Source organism: Capsicum annuum, chromosome 3 (assembly GCF_002878395.1).
Source record: "Capsicum annuum cultivar UCD-10X-F1 chromosome 3, UCD10Xv1.1, whole genome shotgun sequence".
Classification (NCBI taxonomy): Eukaryota; Viridiplantae; Streptophyta; class Magnoliopsida; order Solanales; family Solanaceae; genus Capsicum; species Capsicum annuum.
Window position 1 is genome coordinate 233430619 of NC_061113.1, and position 21566 is coordinate 233452184.

The 21566-nt window shown below is 32.2% G+C and overlaps 2 protein-coding genes and 1 non-coding gene across 4 annotated transcripts; 1 reads left to right on the forward strand and 2 right to left on the reverse strand.

Annotated features, from left to right (window-relative positions):
• Positions 1–4121: 4121 nt before the first annotated feature.
• On the reverse strand, positions 4122–10508 carry LOC107862948 ((6-4)DNA photolyase). 2 transcript variants are annotated; one of them, XM_016708665.2, is made up of 14 exons: positions 9915–10508; positions 8596–8667; positions 8346–8426; positions 7979–8158; positions 7557–7628; positions 7353–7439; positions 7172–7270; positions 7013–7096; positions 6192–6278; positions 6007–6078; positions 5818–5931; positions 5460–5547; positions 5282–5377; positions 4122–4746 (listed from the first exon to the last, which is right to left on the reverse strand). In XM_016708665.2, exons 1-14 carry the CDS (start codon positions 10218–10220, stop codon positions 4562–4564), a joined length of 1623 nt encoding a protein of 540 aa, XP_016564151.2. In that variant the 5' UTR covers positions 10221–10508; the 3' UTR covers positions 4122–4561. The 2 variants fall into 2 exon arrangements, with proteins under 2 accessions (XP_016564151.2, XP_016564149.2); XM_016708663.2 differs by having other exon boundaries at positions 7557–7658; positions 9915–10467.
• Positions 10509–15897: 5389 nt separating this feature from the next.
• LOC107865001 (uncharacterized mitochondrial protein AtMg00810-like) lies at positions 15898–21494 on the forward strand. The gene is made up of 3 exons (XM_016711375.1): positions 15898–16316; positions 20745–20802; positions 21378–21494. The coding sequence occupies exons 1-3, from the start codon at positions 15898–15900 to the stop codon at positions 21492–21494; spliced, it is 594 nt and encodes a 197-aa protein (XP_016566861.1).
• LOC124897434 lies at positions 20491–20686 on the reverse strand. Its single transcript, XR_007054153.1, has one exon. It is a non-coding gene; the product is annotated as a U2 spliceosomal RNA (small nuclear RNA).
• Positions 21495–21566: the final 72 nt, after the last annotated feature.

Here is a 21566-nt window from a genome sequence, read left to right on the forward strand (position 1 = left end):
TTGTCAATGATAAATTTAACAATATGATATTAATTAATTGCTATGTGGTATTATGATAATTTTAAATTAAAATTATCGTTAAAATTCACTATACAGCTTCAGTAATATGTACTGTACAGCTTCAGCAATATGATAATTTTAAAATTAAATAAGTTATATCAATATGATATTAATAGTTATTTTTATTTTTTAAATAATGATGGAGATAAATTTTATTTTAAAACATAAATTTTTAATTTATTATTTTATTTTTATCTAATGACAAAGAGAAATATATTTAAATAACGGTGAAGATGAATTTTTTTATTGTTGAAATTTTTTATTATATGATATATAGCGAAATCTCGAGTTAAAATCTCATCTTCATTGTTGAAGTTTTTGATTTTGTAATATAAATTATGGGATTTTATGATTTTAAATTGTAATTTTATGATATATAAATTCTGATTTATATTATAAATTGATTAAGTTATGTCAATATGATATACATTGTTATTTTAAATTTTTAAATAATGGTGGAGATGAATTTTATTTTTAAAAATAAAATTTTAATTTATTATTTTATTTTTAATTAATATTATTAATTAATAATTTTAAAATTTAATTAATGAAGATATTATGATATGTCATTGATTTATATGACGTGGAGATGAAGTGGAATTTTTTAAAGAAGAGTGAGTCACACAAATGGTCAAAAGGATTTAAAATGGTGGATTTTGATAGGTGAAAGAGTTCAGATGATGAAGAACTAAATAGAAGTGTCCACTTCACAAATGGGAACAAATATAAAGGCCCACGAAATCATTTCGCCAAATTTTTAATCAACTAAAATGTATAAAAATAGAAAATGTTTTGCAACCAGAGTATATGTAAAGTTAATATCTTCCTAAACACCTCATCTACTATTTAATGAAGTGAAGTAGGAGGTCTTTCTTTTATAATTACTAGTCATTTAGCCATAGATTAAATTAACAAAAATCATTTTAAAAAAAAAAACTCAAAAAACAAACAAAACAAAGAAATGAAAAGGAAAATAGAGCCGTCAAAATGGACTTGGCCTTTGAGGCCGACCCAACCCAATTTGTTATTTGAATATAGTTGGGTTACAATTTTTGAGCCCATTTAAAACTAGAGCTTATAAGTCTGGCGCAAGTCAGCCCACTGGCCCTTGCTTAACTGAGGCTAGGTTGGGTCAGCCTGTGGGCTAAAGGACTGTTGAATTTAAATTAAAAATATATGAATATTGTGAGAGAAAAAGTAATAACTAAGAATAGTAGTTACTGAAGAAGTATATATCCTACATAATATATAATTTATTACGTGTTAAATCTTTATCACCAAGATGTTTCAGTTATTGTTTTTCTTCAAATCAAACTTAAAACTAAAAGAAAAACGAAAATAGAAAGAATTAAAAATATAAACAGTGATTAGTCAATAAATTCTAGCTAGTATCTTACTCACCATTTTACTTATTCAGCATTAAATAGCTAATACTAAAATTTCTAATCATAAGTGTAAAAATTATATTCATCATGAAATGTTCAAACACTTGTTGCAGCTACTCGAAATCGATAGCACAACATTATCCAAATTCAAAGCGATAATATTTTAAGTGAATTTTAAATATTATTAATTTTTGATATATAATGTTCTAATATTATTTAACTTATTAAATTTGCATATGAATTTAGATGAAGGTGATGTTAATTAAGATAATTTAATCAACGAATTCAAATGTGCTTGACATATATAAGTGTTGAAAATGTTACAAATAATCATAGAATTATGTAGTTTATATAATAATACGTTAGAAGTATGAATGGAATGTCATACCTATTAGTTCAAATATAAATTGAAAAAGAAAATCTAACCAAAAAATCGATAAAAATAAAGGGTTAGATCGCCCCAACCCGCGATATAAAAAAATCAAAAAGGAAATAGAATGTGTTTGATCTCTTGGACTAGTTAGAATGTTAGTTTGGGCTTGAGCTTTTACGGTGAAATCATGGGGAAAAAAATTGAAATATACTCTATTGTAAGTCATAACAATAATTATTAGATTGCAATTAATGACAATTTTTAAAATAAAAAATAATAATTTAATAGCAATTTTAAAATTAAAAAAAATGAAATATCAATCATCCTCATATTTCTGTCAAAACAGTTAAATACTAGAAAAGTAAATTATTTTTTAAAAATTAGGATATCAATCACCTCATTTTCCTCAAACGGTAACTTCCTTATTATAGTCTTTCACAATTAAAACAAATTCTTCTTCATCATCATTCAATATTTATTTTATCTATGCTGGTCAGATCAGAATTAAGATCGAAAAGCAACTCAATTCCTTTCAAATTATTGGTCTTATTTATCGAAATTCTTTTTCCATTAAAATACATATTCATTTAGATTTTAACGAATTATTGTTCCATATCCATAAAATAATTGGTGTTTTTTATAGATTTAGTTGACTCTGTATGATTCACTGTGTTCACTTTGAAAGCTTGTTGTATATATAAACTGATTGATTTATCATTTTCATAGATCTTTTACATACACTATTTTTAGATATAAAATGTATTACAAATTAGTTTCATACTAATAAGTTGAGCTATTTATAGAACTCCATATGATTCCATCGTTTTTTTTATACACTAAAATTGATTTCATACACTTTAGTAATTGATTTACCGTTTTCATACACCTTTTTTGTGTATATAAATTGTTTTATCCTTTGCATACATTTTTTTTTGTGTGTGTGAATGTGTATACAAATTGATTTGATTTTTATAAGATTACCTATCGTGTAAATTCCATATGATTTATCATTTTCATACGTAGAATGTAAATTTTAGTGTTACACTGCTGCTATTTACCCCAGAAATTAGATAGTTGACTAGAGAACATCGTCGGTCAAAAACAAAAAGTGAAGGAGTTGTATATAAGTTTGGAAGAGAAATTTCAACACAAATCCAAATGAAACAAGATAATAAAGACAAAAAATGTAAAAATTAAAATTACAAAATTAAAAATCTGATAGAGATTACATATGATTTTTTAAAGAAGTAGATAAATGGAGGAGTAAAAAGAGGAGAAAGATTTGATTGAACAGAGATCAAATACTCACTTTTTTCTCTTCTAATAAATATTTATACGTTAATTTATGATAACAAATTAACACAATAAAAAATAAAATTATTAGTATAATTTATCAAATATGCTATGACTTGCAATTAAAAACATAATTTAATAATTATAAAAAAAATATAGTTACAACTTGCAATAAATAATTTTAATAAGATAATATTCACAGATGAAAGAGGAACTGTTGGCTATATTTTATGTAAATAAAACCGTGATTATGTTTATTGTACATATTTGAAATTATTCCTTAAAAACTATTCTTTGGGGTCAATTAGGCTATGGTCCTCTGACTACTAATGGTTTATAGAAGGAAAATACTGTTTGACTTAAGGGTATAGCCGGAGAAGGTAAAAATCAATTCTTGAATAGTTAGAATAGTGAAAACATCCATCTCAAGATTGCAAATATGAAGATCGTGATTCAAGAGTTCAAGCATGTGACTTTGGATTAAAAAGGATAAATAAGTTGTCCAATTAAGTAAGAGTCCTCCAAGTTTTTAAAATTAGGTGGGAGGGACAAATTTTTTTTGAGTTTTTTTTAAGTTTTTCCGTTTGAACAACTTGTCTCAGTTGTTGAACAACTAGGCGTTTGTGAAGTTGTTCAACAACTATCAAAGTTGTTGAACAACTGCGCAAATTGTTCAACAACCAGGCGCAGTTGTCGAACAACTGCGCGTAGTTGTTGAACAACTAGACGTAATTGTTTGGTAACTGAGGAAAGTTGTTCAACAACTACGCGAAGTTGTTCGGACAACTAATGTAGTTGTCGAACAACTATCCCAGTGGTTCAAGCGACTTAGTTTTTTTAAGTGACACGATTGTGAAACCCACTTATCCTTTTTTAATTGGAAACTTGGAAGGCCTTGTGGCTCATTTTTCTCCCATTTGAGTATAAACCATAAACTCTTCCAACAAGAGAGAAGGAGACAATAGGAGTCATTCCCTAAAAACAATAAAAACATAATCAAGGGAAGAAGATGTCTAAAATGTACTATCTTGTATTGTGGTCACTGGTCAGTGACATCGTCAAATAACAACAGGGACACGTCACACATTCTTCCTACACATCTCTGTTCAGGTTGGCACTATTAAAGAAAACTAAACTAAAATATCTTAATGATCTCACTCCCTCTAAATATTGAAACATACCAGAAGTGTGCCACTCTATTTTGTCACACAAACACACACACTCATTCTCCTCTCACTATGTTAACTCTAATATCCTGAGTCCTGATCCACACATGATACTAGGATAGGATTCCTACATTAGAACACTCTACCCTTAGGTACACCAGTGACACCATTTTAAAGAATGTGTCATTGGAGGGGAATGCTCTTTCATAGCTCCTATAAATGCTGGTGCCTTGCTTCCAATCTTGTAGATGCAGACTATGGTTTCAAATCTCAATGGACTAGTCTTAGTCAAATAACTTTTGCTTTTTATTCCTGGAAACGGAGTCCAGAATTGTAGATTCATTGCCCGCTTTTCTTCTTAAGTTGTTCAAGTCTTCCTCACTAACCAAGCCATTCAGCTTTTTGTTCAATGCATATGCTTCACCAAGTCTCATCCGACATTCTTTGCTTGCAGAATCATGGGAAACAACTGGTACAAAGAAACGCTGAATCAATATCTACACATTTACAGATGTTGCCATTCATTCGTACAAAGAGCACAAAGCGGTTGAGAAAATCACATGGCATGGCGGAAGAATCAAGATTAAGTAACAGATTGTGCAACATCTATCACAAGAACTAGCTGTATTAAACTTTTTTCAAGATCTCGACAGCAAAAGTCTACCAGAATTCAATTTCATATGTATGCATGACAAGGCCGAATCAACCATAATGAATCAGTTAATACAATGTGAAACTTTTGGACTATACCTATTGTTTTAGGCATTTCTGAATTACCAAAATGAAAGAGATACAAATCAAATCTATGTCGCTGAACTAAAATGCATGTTTCTGAAAAAAAAAAAGAAAAAAGAAAGGGGGTACCATAGGAAAGAGCATGTGCATGCATGTAACATATAAATATAAAGGGCATAGAGCATGACAAGCGCGAGTACCAGATAGAGAACTTGACTGCAAGAAGCAGTTGTTAGAGAATTTGACTGCAAGAAGCGAAAACAACTGACCTGGTTTGGGATAATCTAAGCCAATGATGCATTTTGCTTTACGTTGGACACTTATGGGAGCAGTCCAAGGCTCATATATGTACTCCTTAGGCATATCTGTCATTAAATTTAGATTCGATAGTAAAAGAGAACAAAGGAAAATCATTACAGCAATAAGAGAAGCAGTTCATCAACGTACCTTTTAAAACAGGGAGAAAATGCCTGATATAGTTCCCGGCAGGATCATACTTTTTTCCAAATGAAATTGGTGAATAAATCCGATTATACTGAAAAGTAGGGAACCCCAGTGGTCATAATCATGGAGTTGATCCAGGACAACTGATTGAGACTTGGAAAAATGTAAACTAAGAGCACTTCTAGGGATAAGCCATTAGTATCACCTAATTAAATTTGCTTAACATTAGAAAACACCTGATTATTTTTGAAGTTTTAAATTGGAGCAAATAAAAGACCAGTATTCGTTCAACTTATTTTCATACAATGTGATCTTTGGAATAAAGCTTCTCATAAACAACAAAATTATGGTTAACATTTACCTGGTAGAAAAATGAAGAGCATGATAGCCACAACCAGTTTCCGTTGTTGATTGCCCAATCAGAGTCAATAAGAAGTCTTTCAAAAACATCACGTCCTTTCTCCCAATGCACAAACTATCCACACAACAATAACCATTAAAAAGAGAACATATCAGAAAAAAATCTATCCAAGACTTGAAGTAACTCTACCAGATCCCCACGAGTTAAAAAGCATGCAACACTGTGTCGAGCAAGATGGTGCATCCAACCCCACTTTCGAAGCTGAAACATTAAGAACAAAAATCCGATATGTTAATGACTATCAGATCAGACAAAAAACCACCAATAAGTATCTCTCAAGTATATATGGCGATAGAAAGGTCCAGCAATCTAACCTGGGTCATTATGGCGTCAATCCAAGGAAACCCTGTCCTGGAATCTCTCCAAGCAGCAAGCAATTCATCATCATTCTTCCAAGGTATCTTATGGAAAGTAGACAGGTAATAATTGAAGAAGGAAACACTCAGGTCCGTATGAGATAAGTCAAATATAGTAAAACGTCAATTGTTACAACATAAGAAGTTGTTCAATAATTATAAACAGTAACTAAAAGATTACGCGAACAGAAAAATATAGAATTATATAAAAAATAAATTATAAGGCTTTCATCAACATAATCATCAAGCTTCCACTTTCCAGAAAAATGGTAGCACATGTGCTAACAAGAACAATAAGCTCAGTCATCGTCAGAGTACTTCTCATAGAACAATGTAAAATGCGTCTTAATGATAGTTTACCTGAATAATATGTTTGGAGTGGGAGGGTCAAGAACATCAAAGAAACCAAACTAAGAGCAGTAGGAAAAATAGGAGAAGGCAAAATCCTACAGATAGTTCTGGAAAGTTGACTCAAGTGCTGGTGTGAGTATCCTCAGTTCACTCATAATATGCAGATAAACTAGATCCTCATATCAGACAAACAAGAACATAGAAGTCCCTATCAAGTCCTCTGCATGCTCTTGAGGTATTGATACATTCAGAAGTTCTTCTCTACTGCCATTTGTGAAAGTTTTATGACACTTCATACAAGAGATGATACTTAACAAGAACTCATAAAGACAGTGATAGGAAAAAACCTATAGAGGAAAAAGCAAAAGCACAAAGAAATGGAACTGAGGAACATGTTCTGAATCAATGAAGAAGATTGCTCTCGTCACCTGTTTGCATATTCTGTTACCCTTCATCTGATCAAAATTAGGAGTCCCGAAGGCAACTGTATAGAAAAAGTCGCGCCATAACAACTGCAGTAGTTGAAATTGTAAGTCACTTGGATGCTGACTGTTGAGCTTTGAACTTTAAACGACAAGCAAACTGACCTGTCCAAGAAGAGAAACAGGTGGAGAGGTATGCTTTTTAACACTTTTCTGAATGTCCTGAATGCACTGATAGAAGTACCTGGAAGAGAGACAACCAAACTTCCAAAAGAATTGGAGAAGTAAGAGATTAGAATATTTCAGAACAAAAACTACAAACTCATCCGACCTATGCACAGCTCACCTTTAAGTAGGGTGATAAAACAGTTGTTGCTGGTTTTAGAAATGCAGATGGATCACCCTTGGGTTTCTCAAAGTTTGCTATCCATTCCTGCAGGAAAACGAGCAGCTCATTTTATTAGATATTGGTTTAAAAAAGCCAAGGAAAATGCTAGCGCTAATTCTACAGCATGAGGCTAAAGCTTGTATGCTAAACACTAAAAGGCACCTTGTTAGCAATTGATTCTTTCAATCTCTTTAGTGCTTCTGATTCGCCTCCTTTAAAAGGAGTCCTTTCGTCCTGCATGCAAAGTTTCTTGTAAGACGTTACCTGAACGAAAAACAACAGCAACAACAACGTACCCAGTGAAATCCCACAAGTGGGGTCTGGGGAGGATAGGATAAGTGCAGCCTTACCCCTACCTCGTGGAGATAGAGAGGTTGTTTCGGAAAGACCCTCAGCTAAAAAAAAATGCATAACAAAGCAGTATCAAAGTGAATATAAAAAGGTAAAGAAGACAAATATAGAAAACATTATATAACCTTCAGGAAAGGAGCAGACAACAACTAAATAATGCAGCAACCAAAACACGAGAAACAACAGGTAGAGAAAACCAGAAGGACTTCAATGGAAATGTAGTAACATCATACCTCTGCTAAATCTCCATAACCAAGTTCTCTGACAGTTGGAACTCCTGAGAGTGCAAAACTTCCAGTATTTCCAATAGGGGGAAGTGAAGATATTGCAGTTGAAAGCGGGGTTGATGCCCAAGATGGTTGCCCAGCCAGTTTGAGAAAGGACTGATAACTCAGAGGTGGGGATCTCCCATTCTTTGCAGACATTCAAATACAAGTATTCAATATAGAATACAGATTTACTTACATGAAAATCCACTGATTGAAAAAAATAAAAGACTACTCCATTATTCTTAAACATTTTTTTCTCATTGGAAAAGAAATAAACTTGTCCCCTGAGATTTTCAAACCTAGTTTTCAACTCATATGATAATGCACTTACTTTTTGCATTATATCGGCAGGATTGTAGAGGGTATGACTCACAGGAGAGAAAATCTCTACACCAGTTACAGAAGCATAGGTCTGTGGAACAAATATGTTTCTTTAGACAAGCACTAAATCATTCAGAATGTGAATAAAAAGACTGCTTAATATAGAACTTATCTAAGCAACCAACAAACACCATCCAGGATCTGCCTTAAGCTCTCCTTTAAGTACTCAAACCTTTCCTCAAATGGAAAAGAAATTTTACCTTGACTTTTTCATCTAAAGCTTGATAGTAGAGCTCCGTGTCGTACTCAAAGCAAAGTTTCCCAATGCTCCACTGGAAGTTGTGCCAAGGGTTACACAAATCAATGGCTGGTAAATGAATTGGTTCTCGAAAGAAGAAGAAAATGTTACAAATTTGCATTCGTGAAATGCAACTCAAAAGAGGCAAGATAACCCTGAAAGGAACCATCGCCTTTTACAGCATATAGTGCGGATCAATCAAGAGCTTGACACTAGTTTCAAAATATCATAGTTTTCCAAGACATTAGAGCATACGCATGACTGAGCTTTCTTAAGTAATATTGAACAATTGTATGACTAAACAACGAGTATAAATAGATCTATTTGCTCAGCCATAGCCCATATATGGATCAGAGTTCTTAGAAGGACCAATTGCATCACTGGAACAGTAAAAACTCCACAAATTATTACATGACCTAAATTGTCATGTCCAACTTAAGATTTAAAAATTAATTGACAAATGTCTTAAATCTGAACTTCAAATGATTGCTCCAATATTAGTAATCAGCACGAAAACCACATACAACACTTCCAGCACACAAAATCAATCATAAACCCTGAATCACATGGCACTAACACATTTTGATAGCTCACAAACTCGAGAAATCATTTTTCTCGTACTTATATTTCTTAACTAATTATATTCCATTTGCTGATAATTAGTATTTCGAACTGTAACTGTCACAGAGGTACTGCATCTGGACAATCTTGTCCATCTCCAACACCGAAAACAACTTGCTGGACACTTAGCAACATTAAGTATTTCATGATAGGTTCCTACCTAAGTGTAGAATTGAAACCTTAGCAAATTTTAAGAACTTAATGTCCGATACACAACTGTATACACTTATCTAAAAGACAAAAAGAAAAGAAAATACTACTGGAAGGTGTATTTGCACCTTTAAAATACTGAATCTTACTCTAGCTCCAACTCTTTCAAGTTATTACTTGCATACTAAAATAGTTACTACTATATACAATTTACACATTGAAGAGTAGAACAAAGTTGACGAGCCGTAGAAGTTGAAGTTATACTCCCTCCGTTTCACGTTATTTGCCATTGTTGATGTCTGACACACCCCGATGAATTTTATATGATGCTTTCAAACTCTAGATTTTACTACTATAGATTTTACTACTACTGCTTTATGTAGTTATTTAATTCTAAGGGTATATGATAAAATTTTCTTGCTTTCATGAATTGAACAAGTAAATTACACAACTACTTTTAATATAGGAGCCGAATAATATGAAATGGAGGGAGTAACAGTTATTAATTACCTCCTTCAAGCAGCGAATCAACACGTCACCAGGGTCACCCTTGAGCACCAACAAACGTGAACCAAGCTTCTTGAGGCTCAAATCAAGATCAACAAGGCTTTCAAGCAAGAACTGGATCCGGTTCAACCCGGATTTAGAGGAACCCGTAGAGAATGCAGTCGGGTCAGGCTCCATGTAGTGTGGATCAATAACGAAAACTGGGTACAGAAACTTCGACCCTTTGGCTGCATACTCCAATGCTGGATTATCATGGAGTCTCAAACCCTTCCTAAACCACATCAAAGAGTTCGAACCGCAAGCCGCCATTGATTCGTAAACAGACGTGGCAGATAATGGCTAAACCAACTACAGGCAGAAGAGAGATAGAGTCGCATGAAAACAGAGACAAATTTCAACGTATAAACGGTTAGCGGTTTCCCGCCATAAATGGGTTTTAATATAGTGGTACTTGTATAAAGGAGGGCCATTAACTAACGTGAGCTGGGTGCTATGTATTGGCGAAACAGAGAGCTATTTTTTCATTTTCATGAGGAAGTTATGGTTAGTACGCAGCAAGCGTAAGTTAAGGCAGAGCAGGAAGTATTGGCTGTAGAGAGACCACGTTGTTCTATGGGTAGGTAGGCTTTTTGATGAGGTGGATTAATTTGGATCCACAATTACCTAGTCTTGCAATTTAGGGCCATGATTTGACTTGAAAATTTATTTAAAGTTAGAAATATTGTTTCCATATATAATTTAGATTTTTCAAATTATATCTTTTAATCATAATAATTTATGAAATTATTAAAAAGATTTCAATCTTTATACGATCTCAGTTATCAAATGGGCAAATTATACTCCGTGAAAAAGATATCAAAATAGTTTACGTCATTGCATTAATAAATTACATATTTTCATATTCAATTTTATAGATAAATGTTAGCGATTTTATGTTATTACAACTTTAAAATACACATAATTTTACAAAGATTCACTAATAAATAATAGTGGTAAATAATTATTTTTAATATAATTTTTCGTTGCTAAGAAAATAAAATAAAAAATATATAATTCTTCAACATGGTATATACAATCTTTTAAGCTCCAGATTTCTTTTACAAAATTTATAATGATAGGTCTTTTTTAAAAAAAAAAAAAGTAAAATCACTATTTGCAAATTGAAATCCTATTTTTTTTTTTTTTTGGAGAATTAAGATTTACAATTGAAGTTGAAATTTTGTGTAGATTTCAAAGCAAAACTTGAAATTATGATCTCAAATCCTATAGTCAAAATTGTGGTTTACTTTTTTGAAAACGAAAATAATCATATTATCATAATTATTTTTACTTTTTTCTGAAAGAAAAATATAATTCTCTTACACATTTGGCTAATCTTTTTTTGGAGGAAAAATTTTGTACCTCTATAAATTGAGTATCTCCATCTCATATCACAATACAATAGAATCCACAATATAGTTGTTTTAAAGAATTTTGTTAGAGAAATTTTTTGCCCAATAAGTTTAATAATTTTCAATATTAGTTTTCAACATGTAAGTCAGTTGATCAAAATATATCAATAATTGTTATGGATAGTGAATGTTGATTACCACTAATATCCCACTTACGGTTAAGTGGAAGTTAGTCTCCACCACTTTATATAAATTAAAGTTATCAATTCATATTCCACCATGATATGATGGCTATAAATAGCCTACTGATGACAAAAAAACGAATATAAAAAAAAAAGATTAATACAAAAGATTCTCTCTCTTATTTTCTTTCTTATACTTTTATACATATATAGCCTCTTCCATCTTGAAAGAAGTAGTGGACAATTACTACAACTTTGATTATTCTTTATTTTGTGTGTGTTAATTTTGTTGCCTTCTTTACTTAATTTATATCGCGTTATCAGCACGAGCCTCTGCAAAATTATTCCGAAGGTATTTAAAGGTTAGTATTTTATTTTTTTTAAATAATGGCTAATATTTTCAGACGCGATTTTAGTGCCCTAGATATATCTTGTAAAACTTATATGTCCTGCGCACTAGACGCAGAAATACATCTAAATACAATGGGTCTGGCAGACACCATTAAAAATAACAATAAGGCATCTGAACAAGATAAGGCCAAGACCATGATATTTATTCGTCATCATCTTGACGAAGGGTTAAAAATAAAGTACCTCACGATCAAAGATTCTCTTACATTGTGGAACAATTTAAAGGAAAGATATGACCACCTGAAGATGGCCATACACCCACAAGCTCGTAATGAATGGACCTATTTGAGGTTTCAAGACTTTAAAAATGTAACTGAATCTAATTCTGCGATGTTTAGAGTTAAATCGCAGTATGACTTATGCGGAGAAAAGATCACAGATCATGACATGATAGAAAAAACACTTTCTACTTTTCACTCCTCGAGTATGGTCCTGCAGCAGCAATACCGAGAAATGAGTTTCAAAAAATATTCTGAATTAATTGCTCATCTTCTTGTTGCTGAACAACATAATGACCTTTTAATAAAGAGTAATGAAACTCGGCCTCCTAGTACTGCTCCATTCCCAGAAGTGAATGCTGCAAATTTTCACCCAACTTGGCGTGAAAATTTCTGACCCCAGTCGAGGTCGAGGTCGTGGTCGTGGTCGTGGTCGTGAAAGGTATTTCAATCAGGATAATCGTCTTGCAATAAACAATAAACCTTGGCATCAGCTGTACAAAAAGAGGGGTAAAGCTCCTGAAGTAGCACCAAGGACGAATCCTGAAAGTAAATGTTATCGATGTGGAGGAAAGGGGCACTGGGAGCGTGTCTGTCGTACGCCTAAGCATTTGGTAAAACTATATCAGGTGTCCCTGAAAAAGCCAGAAAATGATGTTGAAACAAACTTCCTCCTAGAAGATAATGTTGAGCCTATGGACTTGGAAATGTCAGATTTCTTTGCAGTTCCTGAAGAACAAGTAAATCACCCTGTAGGTGATAATAATGATATAATCCGATTAGGTTAATTTTCTGTTAAGTTTGTATTAGTTTATTTTCTTTTGTTTGTTTAAGTTAAAATTAATTTACATTTCTATTATCAATATTTTAATAATCTTATAAAGTTTATATAATATATTACGTGCTAGTGCCATAGTATAGTATTATGATCACTAAGTAATTTTGATTTTGTAGTACGCACATGAAGATTTAATAGTGTGAGCTATTTATATAATGTTATAGTACATAAATTATGCTAACGTTATGACTAGAATTATTTATTGCAGTAATGAATATTCATAGAAGAAATATTATGAAATTAACATGAGTAGTCAATAGATCATGTTATTACATACAATATTAAATATGTGTACTTTAGATGCACGTAGTTAGTAATAGCAAAACTATTATGTAATAGAGATGTTAATTGTTTAGAACACAGCTGCAATTAAAATATGGATATGAAAATAAAATAATGTGTAAATGAATGATATTATGTGCTAATTATATTATAATGTTTATATTTTTATGTTGAAGAAAATATGGATACTCCTCAAGTCTTATTTGGATCAATAATCGATCATGACGATAATTGTGTAATTGATAGAGGGACAACACATGCAATATTTAAAGATGAAAAATACTTTTTTCACTTACTCAGAAGAAGAGCAAATATTATAGCAATTGCTGGTAATTCAAAATTGATCGAAGGCTCCGAAAGAGCTACTATATTTCTGTCTAAGAGGACAAAACTAGTTATAGAAGATGCAATGTTCTCTTCTAAATCTCCAAGAAACTTATTGAGTTTTAAAGATATTCACAGAAATAAATATCATGTTGAGACAAGAAATTAAATGAATGCCGAATATCTTGGCATTACAATGAATGTCTCAGGTCAAAAACAAATGTTAGAGAAATTACCAGCTTTGTCTTCCGACTTATACTATGCCGAAATTAGTATAATTGAAGCACACTCTATCGTAAACCAGAAGTTTACTGATATATATACATTTGTGCTTTGGCATGGTCGAGTAGACCATCCTGGCTTAATAATGATGAGACAAATCATTGAAAATTCAAAAGGGCATCCCTTAAAGAACCTGAAGATTCTTACACTAGGTGAATTTTCATGTGTTATTTGCTATCAAGGCAAATTGATAACTAGGCCATCGCCACTGAAAGTTAGCGTCGAATCCCCTCAGTTTCTAGAACGTATACATGGGGATATATGTGGGCCTATTCACCCACCTAGTGGGACATTCAGATATTTTATGGTCCTAATAGACGCATCTTCAAGATGGTCGCATGTGTGCCTCTTATCATCTCGCAACCTGGCGTTTGCGAAATTATTTGCACAAATAATAAGAGTAAGGGCGCAATTCCCAGATTATTCTATTAAGGCTATTTACTTCGATAATGCTGAAGAATTTGCATCCCAAGTTTTTTATGATTATTGCATGTCAGTTGGAATAAAAGTTGAACATCATGTTGCTCATGTTCATACTCAAAATGGCCTTGCCGAGTCATTTATTAAGCGCCTACAATTAATAGCAAGACCATTGCTTATGAAAACAAAATTGCCTACTATTGTTTGGGGTCATGCTATCTTACATGCAGCATCACTTGTTTGTCTCAGGCCAACTCATTATAATAAATACTCTCCATTTCAATTGATTTTGGGCCATGAACCAAATATTTCCCATCTACGAATTTTTGGATGTGTTGTATATGTGCCAATTGCACCACCTTAGCGTACTAAGATAGACCCCCAGAGAAGGTTAGGAATATATGTGGGGTTTGAGTCACCCTCTATAATTCGCTACCTTAAACCATTGACGGAAGAATTATTTACTGCTCGATTTGTAGATTGTCGATTTGATGAAACAAAATTCCCGCAATTAGGGGGAGAAAAGCGTGAACTTAAAAGAGAAATTGAGTGAAAAGTTTCATCATTATCTCATTTTGATCCACGCACCCCCATATATGAAAGTGAGATCCGAAAGATCATTCACTTACAGAAATTAGCAAATCAAATGCCAGATGCATTTACTGATTTGAAAAGGATAACCAAGTCATATGTCCCTGCAGCGAATGTGCCTATCCGAATTGAAGTTCTAAAAGAACCATCTTTTACTGTAATAGCTTATGAATTCAAGCACGCCCGAAGTGTGGAAGGCCTTTGGGTTCAAAGGATAAAAATCTTAGAAAAAAAAAATGCGAAAAATGATAAAGATGGTATTTTAAAAGATTCTCCTGAAGAGACTCAAAATCTAATTGATCCTGATATTCCTGAAGAAATCAGTGAACCCGAGACTCAAGTGAATGAAGAACTTTCAATAAGTTCTACTACTGATGAGGTAAATTTAGATCGATCGAAAATTATGGTGGATAATGTTTTTGCATACAATGTTGCACTAAACATCATGCAAGATAATGAGGACCTTGAACCTCTATTTGTCGAAGAATGTCGATGAAGAAAAGATCGGCCAAAATGGCAAGAGGCGATTCAATTTGAATTGAATTCACCTACTAAACGGGAGGTTTTTGGGCCTATAGTCCAAACCCTAAATGGTGTAAAATCAGTTGGCTATAAATGGGTCTTCGTACATAAAAGAAATGAGAAAAATAAAATTATAAGATACAAGGCACGCCTTGTTGCACAAGAGTTCTCTCAAAGACCCGGTATTGACTATGAAGAAACATATTCACCTGTCATAGATACAATAACGTTTCAATACCTCATCGATCTAGCTGTACATAAAAATCATAAATTTCATCTAATGGATGTAGTTACAGCTTATCTTTATAGTTCACTTATAACGATATTTATATGAAAATACCAGAAGGATTAAAAATATCTGAAGTATATAGTTTAAAGTCTCGAAAATTATATTCAATCAGATTACAAAGATCGTTGTACGATCTAAAACAATCAGGACAGATGTGGTATAATCGTCTAAGTGAGTACTTGAAAAACAAAGGATACATAAATAATGTTATTTGTCCTTGTATTTTTATTAAGAAAATGGTGTCGGGGTTTGTTAGACTCGCCATTTATGTGGATGATATAAATCTCATCAGGACTCCAGAAGAGTTTCAAAAGACAATCGAATATCTAAAGAAAGAATTCGAAATGAAAGATCTTGAAAAGACAAAACTTTATCTTGGTCTGCAAATTGAACATTTAGCAGACGGAGTATTCATTTACCAAACTGCTTATACCCAGAAGGTATTGAAACTATTTTACATGGACAAAGCATATCCATTAAGTACTCGAATGGTTGTTCGATTACTTGAAGTAAGTAAAGATCTTTTCCAACCTCTGAAAGACGGTGAAGAGATTCTTGATCCTGAAGTACCATATCTTAGTGCTATTGGTGCATTTATGTACCTCGCTAATGCTACAAGGCCAGATATAGCATTTTCTGTTAATTTGCTAGCGAGGTATAGTTCTACCCCTATGTGAAGACAATGGAACAGAGTTAAACATATATTGAGGTACCCAAAAGGGACTATTGATATGGATCTGTTTATACTAACAAAATTTGTCTAGATCTTGTTGGTTATGCAGATGCAGGTTATTTATCTGACCCACATAAAGCATGGTCCCAAACAGGCTATGTATTTACATATAGAGGTACTGCAATATCTTGGCGATCGACAAAGCAGTCCATCGTTGCTACTTCTTCTAATCATGCTAAGATAATAGTCATCCATGAAGCAAGTAGAGAATGCATATGTCTGAGATCAGTAGTACACTCCATCAAAGAGAGATGTAGCCTAAAGCTTGACATCAAGGTACCTACAGTCATATTTGAAGATAATGCAGCATGTATAGCTCAACTAAAAGGAGGCTTTATAAAGGGAGATAGAACGAAGCACATTTCACCCAAGTTATTATTCACATATGACCTTTAGAAGAATGGTGATATTGATGTACAATAGATCTGCTCCAGTGACAATCCAACAGATTTGTTCACCAAATCTTTACCAATTTCAACCTTTGAGAAGATGGTATACAAAATTGGGATGCGAAGACTGAACCGGTTGAATCGGGGTCTTCATCAGGGGGAGTAAGAATATGCGTTATACTCTTTTTTCCTTAACCAAGGTTTTTATCCAACTGAATTTTTCCTGGAAAGGTTTTTACTGAGGCAGCATTCAAATGCGTATTCAGTAAATATTTCATAGGCATCCAAGGGGGAGTGTTATGGATAATGGATGCTAATTACCACTAATATCCCACTTATGGTTAAGTGGAAGTTAGTCCCCACCATTTTATATAAATTAAAGTTATCAATTCATATTCCACCATAATATGATGGCTATAAATAACCTACTGATGACAAAGAAATGGATATAGAAAAAAGATTAATACAAAAGACTCTCTCTCTTATTTTCTTTCTTATACTTTGATATATATATAGCCCCGTCCATCTTGAAAGAAGTAGTGAAAAATTACTACAACATTGATTATTCTTTATTTTGTGTGTGTTAATTTTGTTGCCTTCTTTACTTAATTTATATCAATAATATAATTTTTAATATGTTTTTATTGGTCATATAAATTTATCATCTTTACGATTTACAACCAATAGCTTCTACATGATGTCTTCTCAATTTCAAACTCAATAAGTGGTATCAGAGCCAACGATCCTATGGTTCAATGAGTTGATGATTTGATTGAAGACATGCTAAGATGAAAGTTGCAAGCAAGTTGACGATAGCGAAGATATTTTGTCAACAAAAAAAGTAAAAAAAATTACATGTGTAAATAACTGTCAATTATATTTTCAAAAATCTTGTTGCTACGTCTTTAAAAATAAAATTCACTTTTAAACCTGCAACGGACTCCAATATTTTTAACCTAAAAGGGCTCATATACTTTTAATTAAAAAAAAAAGGTCTATTTTTAAGCATGTCAAGCAATAATGATATATGAAGATCATGTGAAGAACGAAGATAATACATGTTAAGAAGGGGAATCAAGTAAAGTCAACAAAATCAAACCAAAAAGAAGAGATTTGTTAGTTTTTTTGTTCTGATTTTCTTATCAAAATTGAGTTTTACTTTTTTTAAAAGGAAAATAAACGTATTATCATAATTATTTTTACTTTTCATAAAAGGAAAATATAATTCTCATCCATATTTGGCTAACTTTTTCCTTGAAGGAAATTTTTTGTACCTCTATAAATTAAGGATCTCTGTCATACCCTAGCACAAAAGAATCCACAATATAGTTATTTAAAAGAGTTTTGTTTAGGAAAATTTTTCTCCCATATTAGTTTTCAACATGTAGACAGTTGACCAAAATACGTCAATAATATATTTTTGTGATGTTTTTATTCATCATTCGATGTATTATCTCTATGATTTGCAACTAATAGCTTTCACATTACGCCTTCTCAATTTCAAGTCGAACACTTAGTTCTACCTTATTGATTTAACCCCACCCCACTCTCGTTATTTTGATTGACTCTCATGCTAAAAATAGATTTTCAATTTTACTTGTTCATTTTACTAAATCAAAGAAATATTTTATTATTTTTCTTTCAATACTATCATTATCATTAAAAAACTACATAAAATAAGCGTTCACTTTCAGTTGTCACACTTTTCGTCACGAAAGTCAATTAATACATTTTAGGAGCTAAATTGAATTATTAATTTAATAGTTTGAATTTAAAATTTAGATGTTCAAAAAGTATGTGAGTTATACTGTAAGTTGCAATCCTTCTCATATTAATATGATAAAAAAATATATATTTTAAATTATTGATCAAAATTTATGCGGTTTGATTCTCAAGAAGCCAACATGTAACAAGTAAAAGTTCAAAGAGGGACGAGTAGTCAAAATTCATGCGATTTAATTCTCAAGAAGTTAACATGTAACAAGTAAAAGTGTAAGGAGGGGCGAGTAGTCAAATTTAAATTTTTAAAATATAATTAATAAAATTTATTTAGTAAAATAAACCCGTAATAATATTTTATTAATGAAAATGCCATATCATATGGAACAAATAAAAAATAGAGAGTATACTAGTTATATGTGCGAGGATTTCGTGGGTGCACCATTTAATTGGTACCCTCGTATTTTATTTTGCACGAAATAGTTAATACTTGTGTACTATTCTGTTCACGCAGTCGGAAAAAAATATCTTTCATAAAAATATAATAAATAATTTCAAGTGGAGTATTTGTGTGTTTTATATATATATTCAAATATCATTCGATTCGTCGATCCTCAAAAAGAATATACCTATATCAAATTTGTTGGCTTAATGGAGAGACTTCTTCAATGTTCTAGACTTTATTTTCTTTCTTCTTCTTGCTTCACTTCATAATAGTGTACATGTCCCCGTTGTTGTGTGATAGAAGAGCTATTTGCATAGAAGTATATGAATTGTATGATAGTAGTATTAATGTCTTCAAAATAAAATTGGTCTTGAATTTGCTATTTATTTCCTGTATATGCTAAATTGTACTAACTAAGATTTGGATAAAATGTCAATCTATGTTGTGTTAAATTATAAAGGTAAAAAATCTTTTCAAATTCTATGATTAATTACTTATTTATGTATAAAGTTATAACTGAAAGAATTCATAAGGGCTATAAACTGTAACCAATAGAATAATTAATTTTATTACTGGAAGCCTATGTTAATGTCAGTGGCTCCATTATACGTATAGTATACTGCTCCTTCTGAAAAGGATGCAATTATTATTTATTTAACATGAAAAATGAGAAGAAAATATCAAAAAATTAACAAAATAGATAAATAGGAATGCTGACCATTAAGAGATGTCACGTCATCATCGCTTCTATATTCTTTTAGTACGTCCACGCTTCTACATTCTTTTATTATTATATATTGATTGATTCGAAAAAGGACCAAAAGTACCACTGCTCTATATCCGAAATTGAGCAAAAATATCTTTTGTTAGTTTTTTTATTCAAAAATATTCCTCTATAACGGAATAACACCAAACAAGTCATATGGATAAGAAAATGTCGCATCAGTAGAAAATCATCCTATTTAATTGTCCATCACACATTCATACATATTAATTGGCCAAAAAAATAAAAAAGAAGCGAATGTACTGCAACATTAGAAAGATAACCAATTTTACGAATGCCAATAATTATAGCAACAATAGAGAAAAAGATATATATAACATTAAGGGGATTAGAGGTTATATTCATGCTGAAAAATTGTCCCCGGAGGTGGGAATCAAGTTAAACAACATATTGGAGCTCTTTCCTTGCCATGTTTTTCCTTTGCACAAAAATGATGTAATACACTACTTCAAACCACATTTGTTCTTCAATTACCTACTTCACAGCATGCTTCTTCAACTAAGTAACCCTTACACTCCAACCACAGGATGGAATCACCGGTCCCGGAAAAATTAAAGGACTTTCAAACTTACAAGGCAATTAGGATTTCCAACTTATGGAATAAAGGCAAATTACTGATACATGGGCAGACAGTCTTAATAATCAACCATAGAAAAAGTATAAAAGTCACTTTACAAGATAAAGTACAAATAATGAAAAAAACGTAACATTAAGGGCTCACTGCAGTGCCCGTTGGGCCGAAAAGCTCAAACTCCATTGGTGGGGTGCGCCAGGCCCAAGCAATAGTGCAACGCATGGGCGACGCGCAAGAGCCCAGGTAGCAAGCTACCTTGATGGACTCTTCCCCTCAAAAAATTGAGTTAATATCGTGTGGACCAATGGCCCACATATCAGATATTAAACTGATAAGAACAGATACTACACTTGATCTTAGCCAAAAGGCCGAGAAAGGTATGAATTTCTATGAGCCCCGTTTGGCCCTTTAGTACCCTGCAGCTTTCTTGTTTCTGCAGTTGCTTCATCGATGTGGGAGTTGAGCAAAGGCAAAAAGTATTCACTTGCACTAATAAAGTATGTCCTTGGAGAACATTAGGATTCCTTTGAACTTAGGCACTTGACTCTGTGAACAACTTAATTAAAATCATTTCAATAATTAAGTCTAGTAAAAAATGTGATTACGGAAACCTATAATTTCGTTTATGGAGACAACACGAATCAAGTTAAGAATACAAACAAATACTCCCTTCAATCCAAAATAATTAATGTTTTAGACTTGTTTATGCGAGGTCTTGAATTCATCTGCAATCCTTTCGCAACCTTTACTAATGTTTTTTCTTCTGTAATTTTTACTTTGGAACGAAATTTAAAACAATTTTGCGTCTCATCTCACTCTTCTTACATTTGTTATTAACTTTTTAGGCATTAAACTCCTGTCTAGACCCAAATTCCCTTTGAAAATCTTTCTTTTTTTTGGGTAAGAGTATTTATATGTATATTATAGCACATTAAGAGGTTACAGATAGTTGTTCACTATCAGAACTAGTGATTATAGACAGATTAAAACAAGGTAACTATTATACGTAGACACAAACATTAACTTGATTGGTGATATTTCTTCCTGATCTGCTTCCACTTTTTCTTGACAGACTCTTGATGGAATTAGCATGATAGAGGGCTGGTTACATGCTGCTAGATCAGATCTTTGCCAGGCCAAAGCATTTGCTACTTCCTTAGCTTATATAAAGTTATTCCAGGACTACTAAATTTTCCAACATCTTAAATAGGAAGCTCCAAGATGCACTAATAGAATCGTAAATAGGTTGAAATAGCTTAGT

What these genes read in the sequence shown, in the direction of transcription:
- LOC107865001 (XM_016711375.1), top strand. Translation starts at nt 15,898, where the DNA reads ATGGTGTCGGGGTTTGTTAGACTCGCCATTTATGTGGATGATATAAAT. An exon ending in TCTGTTAATTTGCTAGCGAG is followed by an intron (nt 16,317 to 20,744) that starts GTATAGTTCTAC and finishes TTGTTTCTGCAG; the next exon opens with TTGCTTCATCGATGTGGGAG. An exon ending in TATTCACTTGCACTAATAAA is followed by an intron (nt 20,803 to 21,377) that starts GTATGTCCTTGG and finishes TTTTCTTGACAG; the next exon opens with ACTCTTGATGGAATTAGCAT.
- LOC107862948 (XM_016708663.2), bottom strand. Translation starts at nt 10,220, where the DNA reads ATGGCGGCTTGCGGTTCGAACTCTTTGATGTGGTTTAGGAAGGGTTTG. An exon ending in CTTTAGATGAAAAAGTCAAG is followed by an intron (nt 8,427 to 8,595) that starts GTAAAATTTCTT and finishes TTTGTTCCACAG; the next exon opens with ACCTATGCTTCTGTAACTGG. An exon ending in CTTAGATTATCCCAAACCAG is followed by an intron (nt 4,747 to 5,281) that starts GTCAGTTGTTTT and finishes TCTTTGTACCAG; the next exon opens with TTGTTTCCCATGATTCTGCA.